General features: G+C 37.6%; 2 protein-coding genes across 4 annotated transcripts; one reads left to right on the forward strand and one right to left on the reverse strand.

Moving 5' to 3' along the window:
- Window positions 1–1,203: 1,203 nt before the first annotated feature.
- Window positions 1,204–15,066, reverse strand: LOC113240539 (interleukin enhancer-binding factor 2 homolog). Of its 3 annotated transcripts, none has more exons than XM_026477873.1 (10): window positions 14,921–15,060; window positions 14,660–14,838; window positions 13,423–13,551; window positions 12,252–12,383; window positions 10,275–10,430; window positions 8,981–9,073; window positions 5,064–5,206; window positions 3,416–3,556; window positions 2,057–2,226; window positions 1,204–1,459 (listed from the first exon to the last, which is right to left on the reverse strand). In XM_026477873.1, the coding sequence occupies exons 2-10, from the start codon at window positions 14,831–14,833 to the stop codon at window positions 1,428–1,430; spliced, it is 1,170 nt and encodes a 389-aa protein (XP_026333658.1). In that variant the 5' UTR covers window positions 14,834–14,838; window positions 14,921–15,060; the 3' UTR covers window positions 1,204–1,427. The 3 variants fall into 3 exon arrangements, with proteins under 3 accessions (XP_026333658.1, XP_026333659.1, XP_026333657.1); XM_026477874.1 differs by having other exon boundaries at window positions 14,660–14,817; window positions 14,921–14,939; XM_026477872.1 differs by having other exon boundaries at window positions 14,660–15,066.
- Window positions 15,067–15,546: 480 nt separating this feature from the next.
- LOC113240542 (vesicle transport protein GOT1B) lies at window positions 15,547–22,037 on the forward strand. Its single transcript, XM_026477878.1, has 4 exons — window positions 15,547–15,687; window positions 16,464–16,555; window positions 18,942–19,120; window positions 21,914–22,037. The coding sequence occupies exons 1-4, from the start codon at window positions 15,663–15,665 to the stop codon at window positions 22,035–22,037; spliced, it is 420 nt and encodes a 139-aa protein (XP_026333663.1). The 5' UTR covers window positions 15,547–15,662.
- Window positions 22,038–22,532: the final 495 nt, after the last annotated feature.

A 22,532-nucleotide genomic window follows, 5' to 3' on the forward strand; every position in this document is an offset into this window, starting at 1 on the left:
AAAGCGTGAATGACGCTCTGTATACGATTTTAACGCCCTATAAGTTCAGACACTTTTTAGCGCGGACCCGACGTCCATATAATTGTAAGTCAATGGTTTTTCATAAAAAATGTTTGAACTTTCTTACGTGACGTAATTACCGTTTCCATAAAATATTCGTGACTTGATAACTCGAAAACTACTTTGTCTATTCTAATGTCATTTAGGGTCGTATTCCAGAACTCTACTCAATGCTCAAGTCAGGACTTGACTATGATTTAAAGCACTAGAAATCATCCTCAAGTCCTTGCCGCTAGGGTCGTATTTCCAGTGCTTGAAATCATACTCAAGTCTGTTCAAATCCTGACTTAAGCATTGAGTAGAGTTCTGGAATACGACCCTTAAAGTTGTTCATACTTCAATGTCATTGGATATATTAAACAAGAAAAAACAATATGCTACGGTAATTAGGCTGAAAATACCGAATGTGAGAATGGCGGATAATAATAATAAAGAGCTTTATTTATCAACATTGCAATAACAACAACTTAGCTGTAAATAATATAAAGTTACACAAATGTGGATAAATAGGCAAGTCTCAGCTGGAGGTGTTTTGCCGAATATACCTCTGATTATACTCGCTACATTTTATATTAGTAATAATGTGAAGAAGCGTCCCGTCTCGTTTTGATACTTAACTTTATTTGGGTAAGATATATTTATATATTTTTTTCAATAATGGTTTTACACTATTCCTAATTAAAATTACTCTAAAATATTTCTTTAGCCTAGTAGATCAATGGGTTCAACGGGTGCTAATGATTTCAAAATCATCCTGTTTAAAAAAATCGCTTCAATTCCTCTATATTTTCATAACTATTCTTCTCAGTTCGCATTGTAGTCTGTTAAAGAACACTCTCGAATTAATCTAGAAAGTGTTCCTTCTGACAGTTCGTTCAGGGAATTATTTGCCTATTTCTACCGCCGAGCAGTAATATGAGAATTACTGCGTTCCGGTTTTTAGGGTAAGGGTGCTGGTGAAATTACTGGCACATGGGACTTGTCAACTTATGTCTCAGGGTGTACGTCCCATCACTTGATATTCTAAAATCGAAAATCATTGTTCAGGCCAACTGTGCCTGCGCACGCGCTCTCCGGTTACCACCGCTGGGATTAAATTAAACAGGGTTTATATAAATTTATTTTTATTAAAGTACGGAATACTCTTAAAAATAGTCCATTTGGAATAAATCTTTGACGCATTTGATGGACGTAAGCTCACATAATGGCTCAACACAGAAATTCAATTGAAAGCATTGAAAATTAACAGCGAATCACCGTACCCGCTTGGTTCACTACGAATAGTGATATAGACAGAAGATACAGAATTGTAGTGGATTATTCACCGTTCATATGAATTAGAGTGTGGCCATTTGTGAATTATTCTATTAGGCGGCAACACCGTCTTGAGCTTCATCATCTGAAATAAAAATAATTACAGAGTGTGTAAAAAGGCTTAACTAATATGAAAATTGAGTTGTTAAACGTGAGTGCGACTGATAATTGCAACACAAGACAGCGAAATGTGTGTTGACATTTATAATAATATACCACCACTCGAGATTAAATTATTAGACTTGTGTTTGTTTAGACACACTTTGGTTACAGTAAACTAAAGAAAAAAACAGTTTCAACACACATTTCAACAACACTCAAGCCATACATTTTCATGTCGATAATGACTTATCGATAGATTATGGTAAAACACTAAAGAAATCCGCCATTTGTAACTTTCAAATTTTGGTTATATGCACGTTGATTTTGTAGTTAGGGCAGCTTCTTTCTTTTATTTTTTTTTCATTCTCTAAGGGTTCTATACTCGATGTCTACAAATAATGGAGGTAGGTTTTTGTTAAACTTAAAAAGTTAAATGAATGGTTGGACGGCGTATAGATGGCGCTTATTGCACAGATTTCTACGGTTACTGCCGGTTATTTTTTTGTTTAGTAACCGACAGTGCAACGCCTAGCTCAGATGTAGCACACGAAGTTGACCTGTGTACAGTGGTAGAACCCACCTTTGTCGTCAGTGTCCATGGGCTCTGGGGTGTCCTGGTACGCAGGAGCGAGGGGCGAGACGACCACGCCGTCCCATACTGTGATTTCCGTGGAAATGTCTTTCCCACCTTCGAAAGACTGAAGACCAAGGACGTAGCGGTGACCACCGCGGGCAACCACGCGGAGTAGGCTGTTGGAAAGTAGATAAGACTTCATTGTTCACAGACAAAAACGGTACATAAACAACTTAGAATCGCTGCACGTGATCTTTTCCAGACAACGCTTCGAAGCTCAGGATAAGTAAACAGAAAACGTTCATTCTCAGTAGTTCCATGTACTCAAATCCACGTGGAACAATTTATAACCCAAAAGTTAACCGACTTACCAAAAAGGAGGTTCTCAATTCGACTCCTTTTTGTGTGTGTATGTTATGCGCTAGCTTCGGTATTTGTAAACCGATTTTGATGATACTTTTTTGTTGGAAAGAGGGTACCTCAGTAGTAGTCTAATTTTATTTTGAAGGAAATATTCCACCTCGACGGGTGGCTGTTCACGCATGAAGACTTATTTTTGTAAATAGCGCCTAAATTTTATAAGGAGCAATTATTCTAATGGTTGATTTTGCTATGCTCCAATTGAAGACCTTTTTCTCTGTTCGACGCTCGAAAGGCAAAATAGGATAGGCGACACTTTTGGGTCATATTGAATTACATATACCGTTGGAATCAGAAACATTAGCTGTTTCCAACGGTATGTATAGTTGGTAATCGAATATATAACCAGATATATAGACGAAATAAGGGCTATCCATCCCTGGCAACTCATCAGGCAAATGGGCCTTATATCACTTTTAAACATCAACTCTCATTTGCGCTGAAATCACAAATTAGTAAGCTGAAATAGTACAGCGCCAACAACTGACCCTTGTGGACGTCTCCGTATATTCCAAAAATATTCTGTATTTATTGTAATAAAGATAATATCTCGAACAATGGGGGCTGTTTTATTCGGTGGTGTAAGAAAAACAGCAAAACATCTAATTACAAAACAAACCGAATCACATTTCATCGGTAATTAAATACGTAATTTTTCAATTTTCGTCCATTATAGCAAAGCTCAAGTTAACTGGTCGATTTGAAGTGAAACAAGTTACGACACCCGTTAATTGTTTCGAATTCGGGCCGGCCAATCGGAGCGCAGTTGTCACCGTAATGATTTGGCAGAATAGTTTCGAAACAAATTAAATGACATTTCGTCTCTATTTCCGGTTATATACTCGATGCCCGCGGTCCATCGGGGCGGTCCTCGGGCGAGCGAAGTGTTGGTTGAAACGTGACGTGAAGGTGGTTTAGTTGTAAGGAACAAAGGAGTGCACTCACGTCTGCGCCGTGGCGGCCGCGGCGTCCTGCGCGGCGAGGTCCAGCGCGGTGTGCGCGCGCGCGTGCGCCGCCTCGCAGGGGTCGGCCAGCCCCGCGCTGCCCGGCAGGAACAGCCCCGACGCCACCAGCGCCAGCGCGCGCCTGCCAGACATCGCTTACGTGGGAACGGTTTCATACTTCGGCAGTAAGTACCGCCAAGCAGTTTGGAAGGCAAAGGAAGCTGGCGCAGTGGCAGTGCCCCTCAGATCTTTGCGATTTAAAGCTCTGAATGGCACTGCAACTGCTGTGGATAGGCGTGTCGCTTACCACTTGGCGTACGACTTGTTCGTCCCGTCATTTAGTATTATAAAAAAAAGAAGCTGCCTTGTTCAGAAATAATTATAAATAATTTTTAAATGTATGTTATTCGATTACTCGACGTTCCTGAACCGACTTCGATTGTTCTTATTTTTTGGAAAGGGGGTACCTCAGTACTGCCGTCCACTAAGAGGCGGCTAAGTGACAAAAGGCCAAATATCCGTTTTAAATAGAAAAAAAATAGAGCACATAATTCTCTTTTAAAAACAATTAAAATTATTTAACGAAACGAAACAAAATCAGAATGACGAGACAAAGGAATTAAAGAACGATTCAAAAGAAAGATGCGGCATTCTGCGTATTTTGTGACTCATCAATACTTGTGATTCATTATCAAAGCATCATAAAAGCTAACTGAGTACAGCCTATAGATTGAGCTGGGGTTATAAAGTTGATATAGGTTACGTTTATAATATTGTCTGTATTTCGCTTCATATGTTTGTTCGTGGTATCAGACAACAAGTTTTCAGTTTGTTCCCAAAAATAATAAAGAACTTCCCGAATATTCCCAAATCTGCCAAATTCAGCCACATTTATTTGTGTAAAAATTAAATCTGCCCAAATGGCAGAAATCTGCCCAAATGGCAGAAATCTGCCCAAATGGCAGAAATCTGCCCAAATGGCAGAAATCTGCCACATGTGATAACACTGCTTTCAATGTCAATATGACATTCGCAAGAGGTCTCTTGTCAAAACGTTCCTTTGCAACTTTCATTATCTCTCATTTAAATATTGTTTTAATATTTTTGTCACATTGTGTTTTATTTTTTGCTTTATGCCATTATTGTTTAATTGATTTCATTAGGTATTCTATAGCTTTAATGTTTTATGTGTGTTCTATAAAATAACCAATACTTCAGGAAGGTAAACATTCTGTCATTGTTAAAATGAAATGTATGTACAAAAACGTTACCTAACCTATGGTCCAACTGAATCAATTGCCTCTTTTTATTGTCGCCTGTGTTCTTGCATCTATTCTAAAATACAATGTTTCGCAATTTTTTATTCCCGATTTCTAATATACAAAAATATATTGATAACTAGGCATAAATGAAAACGCAAAATTATAATAGCAAAGTCCACGAACGGCTCTTCTTCGTTTTTGGGGCAGTTTTCTCCACCCTTCTTTAAAAATAAGTGGCCAAGAACCGGAGAAAAGGCGATAAAAAGGTGGGATGACGCTGTAAAGTCACAGCACGGCTCTCTTTTTGAATGGCCATAATAATTATAACAATTATGATGATTCCCAATTCAATTAGTTGTAGTTAGAGACTACTGACAAATGACTCACCTGAAAGCGACGTTAATAGGCAATGCCTGCCTGGCAGGGTTATTCATGATGCAGTGGTGAGCTAGCAGGTCTATCATCCAGGGGGTGAGGGGTTCAAGTCCCGAGTGACGCGCGCACATATCGCGTAATAGACGGATAAGAACCTGAAAAAAAAAATCAACATACGGGTTAATTCCAACCAAATTTGCCTAGACAGTTGTATTTTTGTCGCGTGTTTGCACAAATGTAATACACGGTGCTGCTCGATATGTTCCTTAACATGAATCCCTGACCCCGGTCGACTGTGCCTCTTCTACCATTTTAAAATTCACAGTCAAATAATAATTTATTTCATAGTTAAAATTTTACACTTGGAAAACGTCATTTTTTTAAGCTACTGCTCGTTCAATGTGCTGACTTCCCTGAGAAGAACGAGCAAGAAACTCTAGGGATTGCTCTTTTTAAGTAAACTTAAATGCTAAACTGACCTTTTACCAAAGCAGAGAATAAAAAAGTAACGATAATGTTCACTCTCCGCCCTTCCCTAGCTTTAGATACCGCACTGTGCTCCGCATATTTACAGTCACATTGACGGAACGGCAACAAGGCTGTCAGTCATCTACGGCATTTTTTTACATGGCACCATTAGATTTACTTTAAAATCCAACTTCGACTTCCTAGGTCAGCAGTTTGTCCTACGATGCAGTAAAACAATTCCCGGACATCCGGAATTGGAAAAAATAAATAATATTTGGTGGTTTGTAGCTATTACACTGTAATATACTTGAATATTTAAGTTGCCATGGAAATTAGGTAGTGAACTTATAGTCCGAGAACGACATAACAAAAAAAAAAAACAGTGTCGAAAGCCGAAAAACTCAACGCGAATATATATAACAGACACATAGAAGAATTTCGTCGACTTAGTAACTCGACCTACATAGCTTAGTTAGAAGAGCAATGGGGACGGAATGCCGTGGTCCCAGGGGGTCTACTCTCGATCTCCGTCCGGCATCCGTCCGAAACAATTATTGCCAAATAAGCAATACTTGACCAAATGAAAAAACGCGTGATGCGAATGAAGCTTCATACTGGATACTAGTCTTTTAATTTTGTCGAATATTACTTATTTCACAGTAATTGTTTCGGACGGATTTCGACGGAGATCGAGAGTAACCCCCAGGTTCAAGTCATGTCGGGCCAAAGTAATTTTCTTTGGTGTTCGATCTTTGTATTTAATAATAAAGAAACGACTATTAAGTGATTGGGCTTTAAAAAAATAATTAATTTTATAGGCGAATGTCATTATACAGGCTGTATATTTGAAAGGGAGACATTCATACATGTCATAGTAAATCATGTTACAACTTAATATAGACTAAAATAAAATTAGGATATGGGATAGAACAAAAAATAAACCAACAAATTTGTTTTGGAGTGTACATAGGAATAAACCTAATCCCTTTACGCTTGATTTCGACTGCAATGGGAATACTACCAAGCGAATGTCGACTGAGACAGCAACAATAACAATGATTTCACATCTCCCTTCCTACTAAAAGCACCTCTTTTCTCTAGAAAATAAAAAACTAAGTTACTAGAAAATAAAAAAACTAAGTTAATCACCTACGCTTATTTATGTTATGATGAAAAAAGCTATTATCGAAATGATTATGTTTTAGCTTATGCTAATTATTTTTTACTTCTGAACTATCTTCAAAATGTTTTACGTACTAAAAAAGATTAGTTTATGATTTAGTAACTAGTTATCATTTAATAAGAATTGAGGTTTTTGGCGTAGTTAAAAATGTGAAATCAAATTATTTACAATGATTGATTTTTTAGTTAGTTTTAGTTATTTACGGAGCAAGTGTTCAAAATGTCCACCGTTTCCCACAATGCATATTGTAGCACGTCGTAGTAAATTTTGTTTTAAATTGTTCAACACAAACACATTTTGTCTCACAGTATAAAATGCAGAGATAATCCTCTCATGCAACACTTCGACACTGTTTACCTCCTGCGCGTAAAACTCCGATTTGGGAACATTTCAATAGCTCGTCTCACACTATCACCACTTATTGCGTAAAGTCGCACAATCTCAGTCAATTCGACGTTAGAATAAATATCTATTTTGCGCGAGCGAGCGGAGGTACAAATAATTTACGTATCTTCGCTAGACCAAGATCGCGCATGCACTGTCTCTATGCGCCTGCGCCCCCACCCCCGACCCGTGCTTTGATTTTCGCCGCCGTGCTGCAGCTCGCCATTGCGTCGGAGCAATAATAGTGATGTGCATAGATTTCGATAACTAATGTTGTTCACAAGTAGTAGTCGAAAAAAAAAAATTTTAAAAATATTATAAAGTTTAGGTTCATTAGTTTATTATTTCTTTGGGTTCAGAATCAGGAATATAACGCACTCTATGAGTATGTCCCACTTTCAAATATACAGCCTGTATACTTTCGGACACATAATTCGAGGCACCTCGCATTTTGTCGTAAAGGGCTAGAATACAAAAATAGTGATATCATCGAAGAAAAAATTCCCAAGAACGACTTATGGAAAAGACGTTTAGAATACTAGTTTCAAATTTGCGTAAAAATAGTTTTTGATCAATTAAACATTGTTTAAGCTTATTGCACTTATTACTGAAAGTGCGAGATGGCTCGAGTTATGTGACCAGAAGTGTGTATATTTTTAAAAAATGTATCTACCACTATGACCAAATAGTAATGTTGTACATTTTGGAATAGGTTTTGGTAGATTTGCTGTAGCAAGGTTCAAATTGTAAAACTCTCATTGAGGAGAATAACACAGAGTGCCCTTGCATTTGGGAAGTTGCGCTTTCAATATCGGAAATATCACCCACGATATGTGAGACCCCTCTCATGGATAAATTCTTTTTTTTAATAGCAGCAGAGCACCTTGTGAAAGAGTTCGTCCAGGGAAGTACTGCCACCTTACCTATTTCTGCCGCCAAGCTGTAATGTCAGCATTACTGCGTTCCGGTTTAGAAGGGCATGGGTGCTGGTAAAATTATAGTCACATTGGACTTGGCAACTTATGTCTCAGGGTGACGGGCGCAGTGGCAGTGCCCATAAGATCTTTGTGATTTAAAGCTCTGAGTGGCACTGCAACTGTTATGGACAGGCGTGTCGCTTACCACCAGGTGCACGACTCGTTTGTCCCGTCACTTGATATTATAAAAAAAATCTACAGGGTTAATTTGTAAGTAATAAAAGCAACATCGTATGACTACATCGAGTATATAACCAGAAATAGAGACGAAATAGGGGTTATCCATCCCTGGCAACTCATCTCTCGTTTGCGCTGAAATCACAAATTAGAAAGCTGAAATAGTACAGCGCCAACAACTGACCTGTGTGTACGTCTTCGTATATTCCAAAAATACACTGTATTTATTGTAATAAAGGTAACATCTCTAACAATGGCGTGCTGTACTATTCGGTGGTGTGGGAAAAACAGCAAAACATCTAATTACAAAACAAACGGAATCACATTTCATCGGTAATTAAATATGTAGGAAATGAAACTATTTTTCCGGATTTAAATCGCGTATATTTGTTTTTTCAAACAGAAAGGTTTGTTTGTTTGAAAAAACAAATATACGCGATTTAAATCCGGAAAAATAGTTTCATTTCCTATGTGTAACAATCGCGAAATCCTAAGAACTCGATAATTAAATATGTAATTTTTAAATTTTCGTCCGTTATAGCAAAGCTCAAGTTAAACTGGTCGATTTGAAGTGAACCAATTGACTACACCCGTCAATTGTTTCGAATTCGGGCTGGCCAATCGGAGCATAGTTGTCACCGTAATGATATGGCAGAATAGTTTTCGAACAAATTAAATGACATTTCGTCGCTATTTCTGGTTATATACTCGATGCTATTTTATTAACATGATAACATTACCTTAATAGAAGAATGGTGAGCATTCTCCTCAAACCAGCGGCTGTGGCGGATCGCTGCCAGGTGGCTGCTTATCAGTTTATAGTCCAGATGCACCTGTAAGTATATTAATTCAGTTCTGTAGAATTTAGAATCAGTAGAACACCTTATCAAAGAATTCGTCCAGGGAAGGACCGCCACCTAATTGATTTCTCCTGGCAAGCAGTAATGTGAGTATTACCATAGTAGGATAATAACGCACACACACACACTCAACATAGCCCCGCACTAGGGAAACCCTGTGTCGCGGGTGCCATGGACACACACAGACAACCACAAATTACACCCAAACTCACGAGAAAAATAAATGTAGGCCATACAAACATTTCTCCCGGCCCGGGAATCGAACCTGGGACCTCTGCGTGGCAGTCCGGCATGGTAACCGTTCGGCCATGGAGGCAGTTAATAGAATATAATATAGAATAGTTAATAGAATAGTTATAGAATAACAAGGTTCTAGACAGACAGACTGCATTTCAACTGTACTGCGACTGCAAATTTGCAGTTTGAATGCAGTAGCTCCATCTGCATTTGAACTGCATTCAACCGTTTCGTTGGAACTGCACACCAACTACAATTGCAGTAGGAGTGCAGTTAACATGCAGTCTGTCTGTCTTGAGTGTAACAAGTAAGGCAACTCCGTACTCAATAACAGCGCGACTAGTATATGCGAGCATTAGTATATATAGTATACATACAAATACAAAATGATTTATTATTTCTCCTCACAAAGCTACACGACGCATATTAAGAATAAGGTATTTCGAATTAGTTACATTTGTAGGAGATTGGACCCTAAACTAGGTCTAGCTTGTATGATAGGTCTCCAGGCCTGTAGTACAATATATCAAGTGGATAATGGAGAGACAAGAGAGGTTACATTAAATATATTAATCTTAGAGCTAAGTTCAAACTCATGGTACCACGATTTCGTTTAACCAAGGTCAACGACTCTTTTATGGGGAACTGTATACGTTTTTACAATAAGATTCCGGAGCATATATGAAGTTTATCATTTCCTAAGTTTAAAAACTACATTAAAAATATTTTAATTGAAAAGACATTATAAAATTGAAGACTATGTGTTAGATAAAGATGTATGTAAATGAAAAAGTATCAGAGTAGCTTTATTCCATGGCCTAAATCTCCCCATAGACGTGCTCAGCAGTGGAACTTTGAGTTGATGGTGACTATTCTGAAATGCGGCACTGATTGGATTAAAGGACGTAAGTTTATTAAGGGTATCAAGTGAACTTACCTCCGGCTCAAGCTTCCTCAGATTCTGGTGCAGTGTAGTGACCAAGACCCGGACGGCAGCCGCGGCCGCCGTGACCGTGAACCCTCGCTCATGGCAGGCGCACACGACTATGCCGGTGCCTTCAGCGCGCATTAGTTTTATAACTTCTTCATTCACCTATGAAAGGTAGAAAATACTTTATAATACGGTATCAAATTTTTTTGCAATTACACCAATAACCTGCCCCCGTAGCACGCCGCTCTCAAATTCGAGTGATAAACCGGCATTTTAAAATTGTATTACAATAGCTAACATGGCGAGCACCATGACGTCACATTTTTAAGTCATCGCGAGCGCCGTGACCATTGACTGCAAAAGATTAACACAGAGCCAAACATGGCTCCAGTTTATTTAAAAAAAATTTGACAGTTCTGCACTAACTTTATCAACGTTACAAAATTTAGCGCGAGGAACGAGATGAAAAGAAAAACAAACAAATTGAAATATTATGATTGTTGATGAAAATATAACACATGTGATTTTTATTTTAGTATAATTCGGTACTAAAATGTTGAGATACCACCTCATAAACTTATCCAAAAAACTGCCACGAATTTAGGCATGCTACACATAACACACCCCAGCCGATGCAATTGTAACATTCCCTCGCGTCGCAGCTCCGCCCACCGCGCCACGATCGTGCGGCGATGGATCAGTGGCGCGTGCTTATGCTTAATTAAAAACTGAATAACTTTTATCATAACAGAACACCCACAATTGTTTAAAAAAAGAAATAATAAATAACATTTGGATTACTTATTTGTTTTTTTTTTGACCTAGGAACTCTGCACAACAATTTTTGATACAGAACCAAAATTACAGATACAATATGTAATGAAACAAAAATGCCAATGGCGACGCATAGCCAGATTAACAGGCAGCAGATGGCCTGCCACCGTCCAAACGGTAAAAGAAAAATAGGAAGGCCAAGGGCTAGATGGGACGACGACATCTTATCAATATAGAGTTAAGTGGAAGGAGTTGGAGGAGGCCTATAGCCAACAAGGGGTCATTAATCAAAAATAATAATAAATATATAAATAATATAAGTGGGATATAATAAAAATTAAAATTTAATGTAATAAATCTAAATCGACATTGTATTGTAACTTCAATGATATTTATAACTGAATATACTGAAAAGTATGTTAATTAATTAACGAATAATAAAGTCTTTCGGTTTGATTTGAAGGTTTAAAATCGTTTAAAGATTGTCCTTGCGTTTTCGATTCCCAGTGTGCGAAGGCGTAGAACACTTTCTACTCGGTACAGTCTTTGAGCTCCCCGTAGACTTCACCACTTAAAAAAGGTTACCTATCAGTGGTCTTTTTTTTTTTGACGGGGGGAAATCTTTATGGATACCCCTGAGCCCAGGGAGACTCGGGGTTTATGTGGGGACTCTCCCTCCAGACTGGAGGGCCTACCCCACTAAAACCCCCCGGGTTTCCCTCTCGCCGTTTGAGTCGACGCCGTGGGATCGGTGAACATTCACCACGACGCCGCCCGGCCGCCCTAGCTTGCGCCAGGGCTCCCGCGCCAACGGAGGGGCGAGTCGGTTGTCCTCCGACCCGCCCCCCAGACGAGTGAGGCCGTGCAATGCAGGCTCCGGAGTCCCTGTCCAGAGCCCGCTGGCCTACCTATCAGTAGTCCTAACTTAACCGAACCTAATCGTGTCATTAAGCATACTTACGTTATTTCGGAAAAAAAATCGAGTTTGTGATTACCCTTAAAAAGTAACTCCTTACTGCTACGAAATGCGTAGCAGCATCTCCTTACTGCTACGAAATGCGTAGCACACGCGGTTTCGCGGTAGTAGGTACATTGAACACGTGAGACGGAATTACATAGAGAGGAAGCGCGGGCGTGACGAACGTGCGCTTGAGTATAGCCCTCTAATAAAAAAAAATTGGTAATTCCCTTAAGTAATTAAAAGTTTACCTTATTAGACAAGCCCTCAACAGATTCCTTAGTAGGCAGCGTCTTCATTATGACAACAATATCTGCTACATTCTTGCCCGCCATCATTGTGCCCTTCTTATAGGACCCCACCTGACGGACCTCCTCTAGTTGCTGTAAAGATATTACATAATATTTTAGTGTCCATTTTATTGTACGATTTTCATGGTTAGTGCCGCGTGTGATATATAGCTTTATATAGCTACGGAAGTTTCGAGTCGACAAACATGGATACATCACCGATCGCTGCTCCGCCCCTCCGCCCCGGCGGAAACGTCACGCGTGTGTACGTCAACCCCTGCACGTGCATAGGTCGCTATGAGAGTGCCAACTTATCATCTGTCGACTTTCACGAAGGAGCTTTGGCCGAAGGGAGTCATTTTGCTGTTTTGCAAATTGCTGTTTTAAAATAGAAATTAAAAAGATCTGACATCTTCTCCGGGTGGTACTGCACAGAGAAAAAAACTGTACCATAATGAAGACTTTCTTCAAATTGTCCTTGAAAACCACTATACTCCGTTCAACCATTTATTTAACTTTTGACATATGCATGCCTCCAAAGTTCCATAATTATTTACATACAACCATCGACAAAAAATGCCATTCTTCGTGGACTCTTTTATTTTTAATTTTAGTGAAGCGATGTGCTCTTTAGCTCCGATATTTATCGAGCTTACAGATTATGCAACGAAGATTATTGAAGTTTACAAATTTTGAAAACTGTCTAATAAATTATTTATTTATTTTAAATAATTTATTTATTATAAATTATAATGAACTGAAATAAATTATAAATCATTATAATAAATTCTTATTGTTTAGTATAATGAACAGTCGGATTCTTCTCCATATGAACAGGAATCAACATCAACACTTGAATTCTCATTATAATTATTATAATTAATTATTAATTGTTGAGTTCACAAATTGTCAAATGCAACATCACAATCGCAATAAGACAATACCTTCTTTTTTGAACCCACTCAAATTCACGATTTAAACTTCATCATAAGTAAAATCGATTCGATTGACAAATCGAAAACGCACTAGGACATTACTAGTTGATTAGAATTCGACATATCAAAAGTTAAATAAATTGTTGAACGGAGTATAGTTAAGTATATTCTAATCTATGTATCGCATGCACACTTACACATGCTGCAAAATCACCAGGCGCAACAACCAAGTTGTCCAGCACGGTCTGTAGCTTAGTAACGAGAGTCAGCACTGCCGATTGCTCCGCAGGGGTAGGACAGAGCTCAGTGTGTCTTTTTAGTAGAGCCTGCAAAAAAGATATTTGTTTGTTCATCATGTAATCTGGACTGATGACGATGAGCAGATGAGTTAAGTGGTTTAAGGCAAATCAGGATTCTGTGGCTATTAATAAGTCTCTTTGAGTCAGGGATAGTCAGTCGCTCGGCCAGCAGATTTAGGGTGATGCAGTTGCTTTTTGTATTTAATAGTGAAGATCGAAAATCTTCCTTTACGTTAATATTTACGGCGAATTTCAGCAGCGATGCAAATGCGATGTAGTTGCGATGCAAATACGATGCAGCAACCATTCATACGCGATCCACGTTTTAAATTAATTAACTATGTCATTTATTTAGTCAATGCATTTGTTAATACAATTTTAAATTTACAATTAACAAAACAAAATAATGTGCATAAATTTATACAGATTCTTTTTGTACATAATTATTCAACATAAGCGACTGTATCGGTGCAGTCGCGCATTTGTATCGATACAATCCGAACGCGCGTGGTTACACATTCCAAGGCGTATTCAAATTAGATTGTGCAGAAGCATTGCAGTGGTACAGCACGCGCGAAGAGCGATAGTGGTGCCAGAGAATAAAAAGTAACAAGAAAGATCATTCTCCGCCCCTCCCTAGCTTTTGATACCGCATCGCGCCCTGCGTACGTTACTATATGATAGTAGTGAATTGTGCCACGTATGGCTAGTTATCTTCATCTAAATGGGATAAAGATAGAAGTTTCTTTCGTAAAAATAACCTTTACTGATATTGAATTTCCAACTTAATGCGACTTCATAACAGGTTATTTAGAGGTAAAACTTTCAAAAGAAAATATTTTCCAGTAAGTAATATAAATTACTAACAAATTATATCATTGGTATATGTATATTATACATTTTGTTATAAAAGTGAAGGAAATCATGAAACTTGAGTGGCAGAGGCTGACAAAGAATTTGAAATAAAGAATGTTTGCCCATCTCTGTGGTGGCATTTCGTGATTCACTCGGTGTCTGTAACCCTTGGTTAATATTAAAAACCACCCTAATAGGGGGTCCTGAATCGACCCGTAGTCTTCCTTTGATTAATTTTTATATAACTAATACACAGAACAGTAGGCAAACGTAAACAAACCTGAGTTAGCGCTGAATCGTCCGGAGCGGGCTTGCAACGGGGAAATGCCGGCTCGGCCAAAATAAGATCGAAAGGCGGCCGCAGCATGAGAACGCGAGGCCTGCTGAAGGGCGGGCGCCCCATACCACCTCGGCCCGGCATTCCGCGGCCGCCACGACCTGCACCTCTTACCATATTCACTTGAAAATGCAATCAGAAATGTAGGTTACGAGTCTATACTGACGTGTGCCCTCAATTTGTAGAAATAAAAGGCGAAATTACACTAGCAAAGAAGAGATTCTGCGATTGGTAGCGATAGACACTTGCGCGGTCCGGTTTAGGGTGTTATTTATATTGAATAACGTGAATTATTCACGAAAACAAAATGGCAAGGAAGGACGCGGTTTTCTAGGCGGCCATTGATTTTTTGTAGGTTAACTTTGTGTTGCTATAATTAAAAGTTCAACTATAAAAAATGTAAAATTGTTAAAATAATATTTTAAATAAAACTAACAATAAACAGAATTATGGTTCTTGGAATAAAAAATAATAAAGCAGATACATGTATTTCATAAATATTTTATTTTTCCTTGCTAAGAGTTTACGGATTTTGTGTTTTTAATAATATGTTTTCTCGGGTAAGGTTATGAAGATAAATTGCAATACTGAAACTTTGCTGCGTTCGGAATAATTGTATACTCTCTTTTATGGCTATCCTTATTAAATCTTTTCTTCTTGTTCTTTGATTTGAAAATATGAATACCAAAAAATAAACTGCAACGCAGCAATTTTATTATCAAGATTAAATATTTTAAAAATTCTAGCAGCATATTTCAAATCAATAGTGTTATATTTATTTGAACACATCGATAGTATAGTCACTTGACAGTCGATATTTTGATTACCCCAAAAATGACGTGGAGTAATAGGTTATGAATTTGTTGTACATAATAATTAACGATAAATATAAAATTTTAAGTTTCAATATATTTATCATTGAATTTGCTATTAAATTATCTTCAAAATGATAGATATAACGGACACCCAAAGTGAGTATTCAATGATATGTATAACTTCAAAATTTGTACGAAATTTAGCACTATTTATTAATAAAATTGCAAATTTTTCTATGAAATACAAAGTAAATATTGCATGATAATATTTCGTAATGACCGTAAATCATTAATTGTTCTCAAAATTATGATAATAGTTAAAAGGCAACGTATTAATCACGGAATTGCACAGCTTGGCAATCTAGCAGGATTATGTCGAAATTAATCAATAATTACGATAATTTTTAAGTTATTGACGGAAATAATAAATGATATGGTATGGTGTAATGGGCTGTTATCCGCAACTCGACGTCCAGGCGCCTATTTTGCGTGAGGAAATAATAAATTATAGTCATTTCAAAAAAACCTGAAATATGTCCTTAGAAAGCAAGATGCAGGACATCCAGTTTCATGTTATTCAAATATTGTTATCGCATGCAATTTTTTCTTATTTTATAACATTGAGGTATATTTTACAATTATTCACATCAATGGGTTTTAAATTACCTATATTTTATATGTTATTAATAGTTTTATATTATTAAATAAGTATATAATCCAATATATTAAACCTGTGTTTGTGCACATATGATGTGGCATAAAACATTTTTTTTTCACTATGTATGTATGTCCAATGTTTGGTTTTCACACATGAACTATATTTATTTCGCTACCGTCAACTTCTATAACGTGCTTGCTTTATACTTTATTTAGCGACCATGTTTCGCACTCATAAATCCGGCAGGTAATATTAGACTTTATCATTATTACAGAAATAGGCGTAGGCCTTGCGGGTTTTGGGATGACCTTCCTGTTCCTTGGAGTCTTACTTCTGTTTGACAAAGGACTTCTAGCTATTGGGAATGTAAGTACAAGTAATCACTATGTATACTAATAAGGCCTGTCTACCTTTATTTAGTATTGGTTGTAATAAAAATATTCTATTAGATACATTGACTTACAAATAAATGGACGACGGGTCTAATACAAAAACCACGAAAAAATGACCCAAGTCAACCTATTTAAACGTAGTGACATGTAAAGGAATATGAAAAAAGCTAAAATGTTGAATTTAAATTGTAATGTCATCGCAGTATTGTCTAATTTTGCTTGCTTCGCTGTCAGTCGAACAAACGAAGACTAAAGCGTGAATGACGCTCTGTATACCATTTTTACGCCCTATAAGTTCGGACACTTTTTAGCGCAGACCTGACGTCCATATAATTGTAACTCAATGATTAGATAACAATTGGCATTCCGCATATTTTGTGTCCGGCACACAAGCGAGCCTCCTATATGCTTTCGCTAGCGATGGGCAATAGTTAATAAAAATAATTGGAGTAATTTAATTGTTGATGTCAATTAGTTACTACATTTCACATTTTGATTGTTAATCAAAGTATCGATTGTGAATCGAAACAGTTAATAATCTACAAGTTACTAAGTTTTGATTGTTTCAAAGTCAAAGTCAGATAATCTTTATTTCATAGGTAAGCAAATTACGCTTGAAACCGTCATACTGATTAAACTCTACTCTTCATTTGTAAGGCAGATTCCCCTGAGATGAATGAGCAAGAAACTCTAGGGGTTGCTCTTTGTAAATAACATTTAAATACATTTATCATTACAATATTTAATTTAAACATCTTAGATCGAGAATACCTGAAAGAGCTAAACTGCCACCCGCTAACTAAAATGCGGCCTAAGTGACAAAATATTTTTTAGAGATATCATAAAAAAACCATAACCCAGTTTTAGAATATCGAAATTGTTGAATAATATTTCAGCTTTGAATCGGTAATGTAAGTTCCGATAAGTCGAACATGTTAACTAATTTTCACTGTTTTGAAAAGAGAATTTTGTGCTCTATCTTTTGCTGTTTAAAACGGATATTTGACCATTTCGACTCATCCGAAGAACAGAGTCCTATGTGATTATATCGCGAAAAGAGAATAAGTGCGTTACGAGAATAATTTCCTTATTCAAATTAAGGCCTAGTGTAAAGGTGTTTTGAAACTTTATATGTCTTATTTCATTTCGGTAATATAAAATCGAGCAACAGTCGATGTGACATCTCCAGCGAAGAAGAACGAACGAAATGTACTATGTCCTGAGAACAAGTAGTCTTGCACATAGATCTTTGTTCTACGAATGAGTCGATTTGTCACTTAGCCGCGTATTACAGTTAGTGGACGGCAGTAAACGGGCCACTTTCACGGATTTTTATGTGTTAATGTGGTTAACATTGTAAAGTTTTGCAAAAACTCTGACAAATGTTCAATATGTTCAGAGAGTCACAGTTGAGATCGCGTTACTGCTAAATGCATGCACGTAAAAGGTTTTTAGTAGCCACATTTAATGGACCAGCTAAAAAACATCATTCAGTGGAGTGCATAATGTACCTATTTTATCCAATAAGAACAGTTTACAACATTTTTTAATTAATGTGCTCTACACTTTCATTCCAAAAACGTAAAGTACGACGTCGTAAATGGAAAAGACGATTCACAAAACCTAAAAGGCCGACAAGAATAGTTGTGAAAAGTAAAAAATCTGAAAATCCCTAAAAAACAGTAGATTTACGTTAAAACAACAGTAGATGTCATCCGAAATCAGTAGATCTTCTGGAAAAACAGTAGACCTGGCAACACTGACAGACAGTTTGTGGCTTTAGTAATTTGTTTCTCTAGTTCAGTGTTGCTGTCTAAATAATTCTGTTTATTTCAATTTGGAGCAGATACAAACGCGCCATGGCATCGCGACGGCAGTGATTTATAGTTGCTTCGATTGCAGAAACGCGTGACTCCATCGATTAAGTGGCTTATATGTTGAATCATTAAAAACGTGCATTTTACCGCTGCTTAAATCGCGCGTGTGTGTAAACGTAGACGATTATATATAATGTATGGTTTTTAAACTTTTAAATAACAGTAGAGCCCCTTGTGAAAGAGTTCGTCTAGGGTAGTACTTACCACCTCACCTATTTCTGCCGCCAAACAGTAATGTCAGCATTACTGTTACCGGTTTTGAAGGGTAAGGGTGCTGGGGAAATTACAGGCACATGGGACTTGTCAACGTATGTCTCAGGGTGACGGGCGCAGTGGCAGTGCCCCTCAGACCTTTGCGATATAAAGCTCTGAGTGGCACTGCAATGCAAATGTTATGGACAGGCCCATCACTTGATATTATAAAAAAAAAACATTTTATTTATATCCTTATTTTTTTTAATTTACAAATTTTTTCATTCACAGATCCTGTTCATAAGTGGCCTAGCCTGCGTTATAGGTCTCCAAAGGACGTTCTTCTTTTTCTTCCAACGGCACAAGGTGAAAGCCTCCGTTGCTTTCTTCGGGGGCATCACCATTGTGTTGCTTGGGTGGCCCATGGTCGGCATGATTGCTGAGATTTATGGATTCTTGTTGTTATTCAGGTAATTTTCTTATTCACATAATATGATTGTTCAGTTGATACCCTAATGCCCCTTCTACCACGATGGCCCATCGTGTAGAGGGCGTAATGGCAGCCACGATCTTTATTTATCTTTATCTTTATTGCTTTGTTGTCGGTTCTCCGAGCGTACATCAAAGCATAGTGGCGCGTAGATTGGCGAGCACTCCAAACGATGGTCCATTATTCAGTTTTTTATTTAAAAAAAACTTACAAACCTTGTTCTGTTACCGTAGATCGTCAGTATCCACCACCTTCCTTTGCGCCATTTTTTTTTAATAACTCGGTTCCAGTGCACACTTATAATGATATTTGTACGTAGTAAATAAATTAATTGCCGCCGCTGCAATTGACTCCACGTCCATCTTCGCGCTCCACAATGCGACGAATGAACACAGACATCGAGATGGCCATCGTGTAAAAGGGGCATAAGATGCACATATAGAATAACATATAGAAATAAGAAGAAGACACACATATAGACACAATTACACCCCAACTCCCGGGTGAATAAATGTAGGCCATACAAATATTTCTCCCGGCCCGGGAATCGAACCCGGGACCTCTGCGTGACAGTCCAGTATTGTAACCGTCCGGCCACAAAGGAAGTATGTATCGCGCATTTTGGTAAGAGATAATTTTAATTTTAGTTTGTTTGTTAATTTCAGTTAGTTTTTTGAAATGAAGCAATTACATGAAATTCTAAGTGTAAATTCCAGTGGAGTAATAACCAGAAATAGAGACGAAATAAGGGCCATCCACACCTGGTAACTCATCAGTTAAATGGTACAGATATCTTTTTAAATATCAACTCTCGTTTGCGCCAAAATCACAAATTAGAAAGCTGAAATAGTACAGCGCCAACAACTGACCTGTGTGTACGTCTCCGTATATTCCAAAAATATTCTGTATTTATTGTAATAAAGATAATATCTCTAACGATGGAGGCTGTTCCATTCGGTGGTGTCGGAAAAACAGCAAAACATCTAATTACAGAACAAACGGACTCTCATTTCATCAGTAATTAAATATTAAGTTATGTAATTTTTCCATTTTCGTCCGTTATAGCAAAGCTCAAGTTCAACATGGTCGATTTGAAGTGAAACAATCGACGACACCCGTCAATTGCTTCGAATTCGGGTTGGCCAATCAGAGCGCAGTTGTCACCGTAATGATTTGGCAGAATAGTTTAAAAAAAAAATTAAATGACATTTCGTCTCTATTTCTGGTGATGTACTGGATGGGAGTATACTAATTTCTTGCTTGCAACGCGATGTTTGCACGCGTTTATATCGATTCATTATAGCGGGACTGTGGCGCAATTTATGTGGGCCTATTCCTGAAATAAATAATTTCTATTTTATTCTATTGTAATGTGTGTAATAATAATATGTGCGGTATTAGTCTTAAAGATAGAATGCCGAAAAGTAAGAGAGCGTTGTGGTATGAAAGATGATGTAGTGACAAGAATAGAGAGAGGTATGCTTTGATGGTTTGGTCATGCAGAAAGAATGAATCTACCAAGATTGACGGCACAAATTTATAGAGCGAATGTGGATGGAAACGTGGGGAGAGGTAGACCACGGCGAACATATCTCAATCAGATTAATGATGTCCACATGCCACCTTTGGGATGGCTCTGCTACATACCAACTGGCCACCTTGAATTCAATAGACAAGCGTGACAAGAGGCTTATAGGTGACTCGGAATTAGTAATGGCGAAGCTGCAGAGCCTTGAACACCGCCGTATTGCCTGCTTATCGTTATTTTACAAGGTATATCACGGAGAGTTTGCGATGGAATTGCATAATTTGCTTCCGCCTTCCCCTTTCCATCATCGGGGGACTAGATATTGGCTGGGGTGACCCCTATGCGACTTGTTCCCTGAACGTTAGTCAAAGTCAAAGTACAATCAATAATCATTTATTCCATAGGTAAAATTTTTACACTTGGAAACGTCACTTTTTAAGCTATTTTGTAAGCTACGTTCACTACGCTGACCTCCCTGACCTCCCTGAGAAGAACGAGCAAGAAACTCTATGGATTGCTCTTTTCAAATAAACTTAAATGCTATGGAATACATTTTGAATCATAATTGTGTGGAGTCTAGACTCTTGTTGTCTTTCCATACTTCTTTATCTAAAACATACACTTCAATTTTGTAATGTGACTTTGATAATCTTAATATATTCTCCGGAATCTTATTGTAAACACGTATACAGTTCCCCATAAAAGAATCGTTTACCTTACTTAAACGAAATCACGGTACCACGAGTTTGGACTTAGTTCTATTGTTAATATTATGGATATCTTCTTTCTTAATGAAATTATGTATATTTTTACGGGCTCACAAAATATTTGAGTAAATAAATGTACTGTGATGCCACGTCATGATACCGGTCTTCTTCAATTTTTCTCTGAGAGAAACCCGAGAACCTAATCGGTACACAGTTATAACTTGGACCTGTTCAAGGCGAGAGTGATTAGGCATTATTTAGGTGCGCATGCTCCATCGTCGACTTCATCGTCATTTTCCATCAGGTGAGATAGAGGTCAATTGCGTACTGACATTTGTATAAAAAAATGTCCTTAAAAAAGGCCGGGTTAAAAGTACCAGAAATAAACGGGCATGTATGAAGAGATTGATGAGAGGAGGAGGCTAAGGAGGTTTGTCAGGAGCGTAGCAAGTGGAGATCCATAGTCTCTGCCTATCCCGGTGGGAGACATGCGTGATGATATTCTATTGTATAAACATTTTTGTTAATTTATTTACAGAGGCTTCCTCCCAGCAGCCGTGAATTTCTTACGAATGGTTCCAGTATTAGGGTCTTTATTAAACCTGCCTATCATCAGAGGGGTACGTAGTCAATCATCATTATTAATATTTATCGACTTTTGATTTTTTATTGATGTACCATGATTTTTACTACAGCACTACCGCTTATTTTTTTTATTTTTTTTTATTATTAAGTAATAACAACTGCCAATGAAAATATATCTTAGGAAGAACAATATTTGTCTTGAATAAGTAGTCTTTAGCAGCAGAAGAGGTCTTTGTGGAAGAGTTCGTCCAGGGAAGTACTGCCGCCTTACCTATTTCTGCCGCCAAGCATGGACTTGTATATTAAACTGGACCGCGCACTTAGTTAATAAAACAAGCCGAGTGAGAGGCTTCATAGTCGTAATGCGTCGCTTTCAAATAGGGTGTTCATTCATTTTTCAGCCAACTACTAATATTATTGCATAATATAAATTAGTATACTTATTTGATATGCTACTTCATAATAGAAGATTTCATAGTTGATATTTTTTTTGTATTATTACAGTAAAAGTATATTACCTTTATGCATTGACTTACAAATAAATGGACGACGGGTCTAATACAAAAGCCACG

Source organism: Hyposmocoma kahamanoa, unplaced genomic scaffold (genome assembly GCF_003589595.1).
Source record: "Hyposmocoma kahamanoa isolate Upper Pololo Valley unplaced genomic scaffold, ASM358959v1 148, whole genome shotgun sequence".
Lineage (NCBI taxonomy): Eukaryota > Metazoa > Arthropoda > Insecta > Lepidoptera > Cosmopterigidae > Hyposmocoma > Hyposmocoma kahamanoa.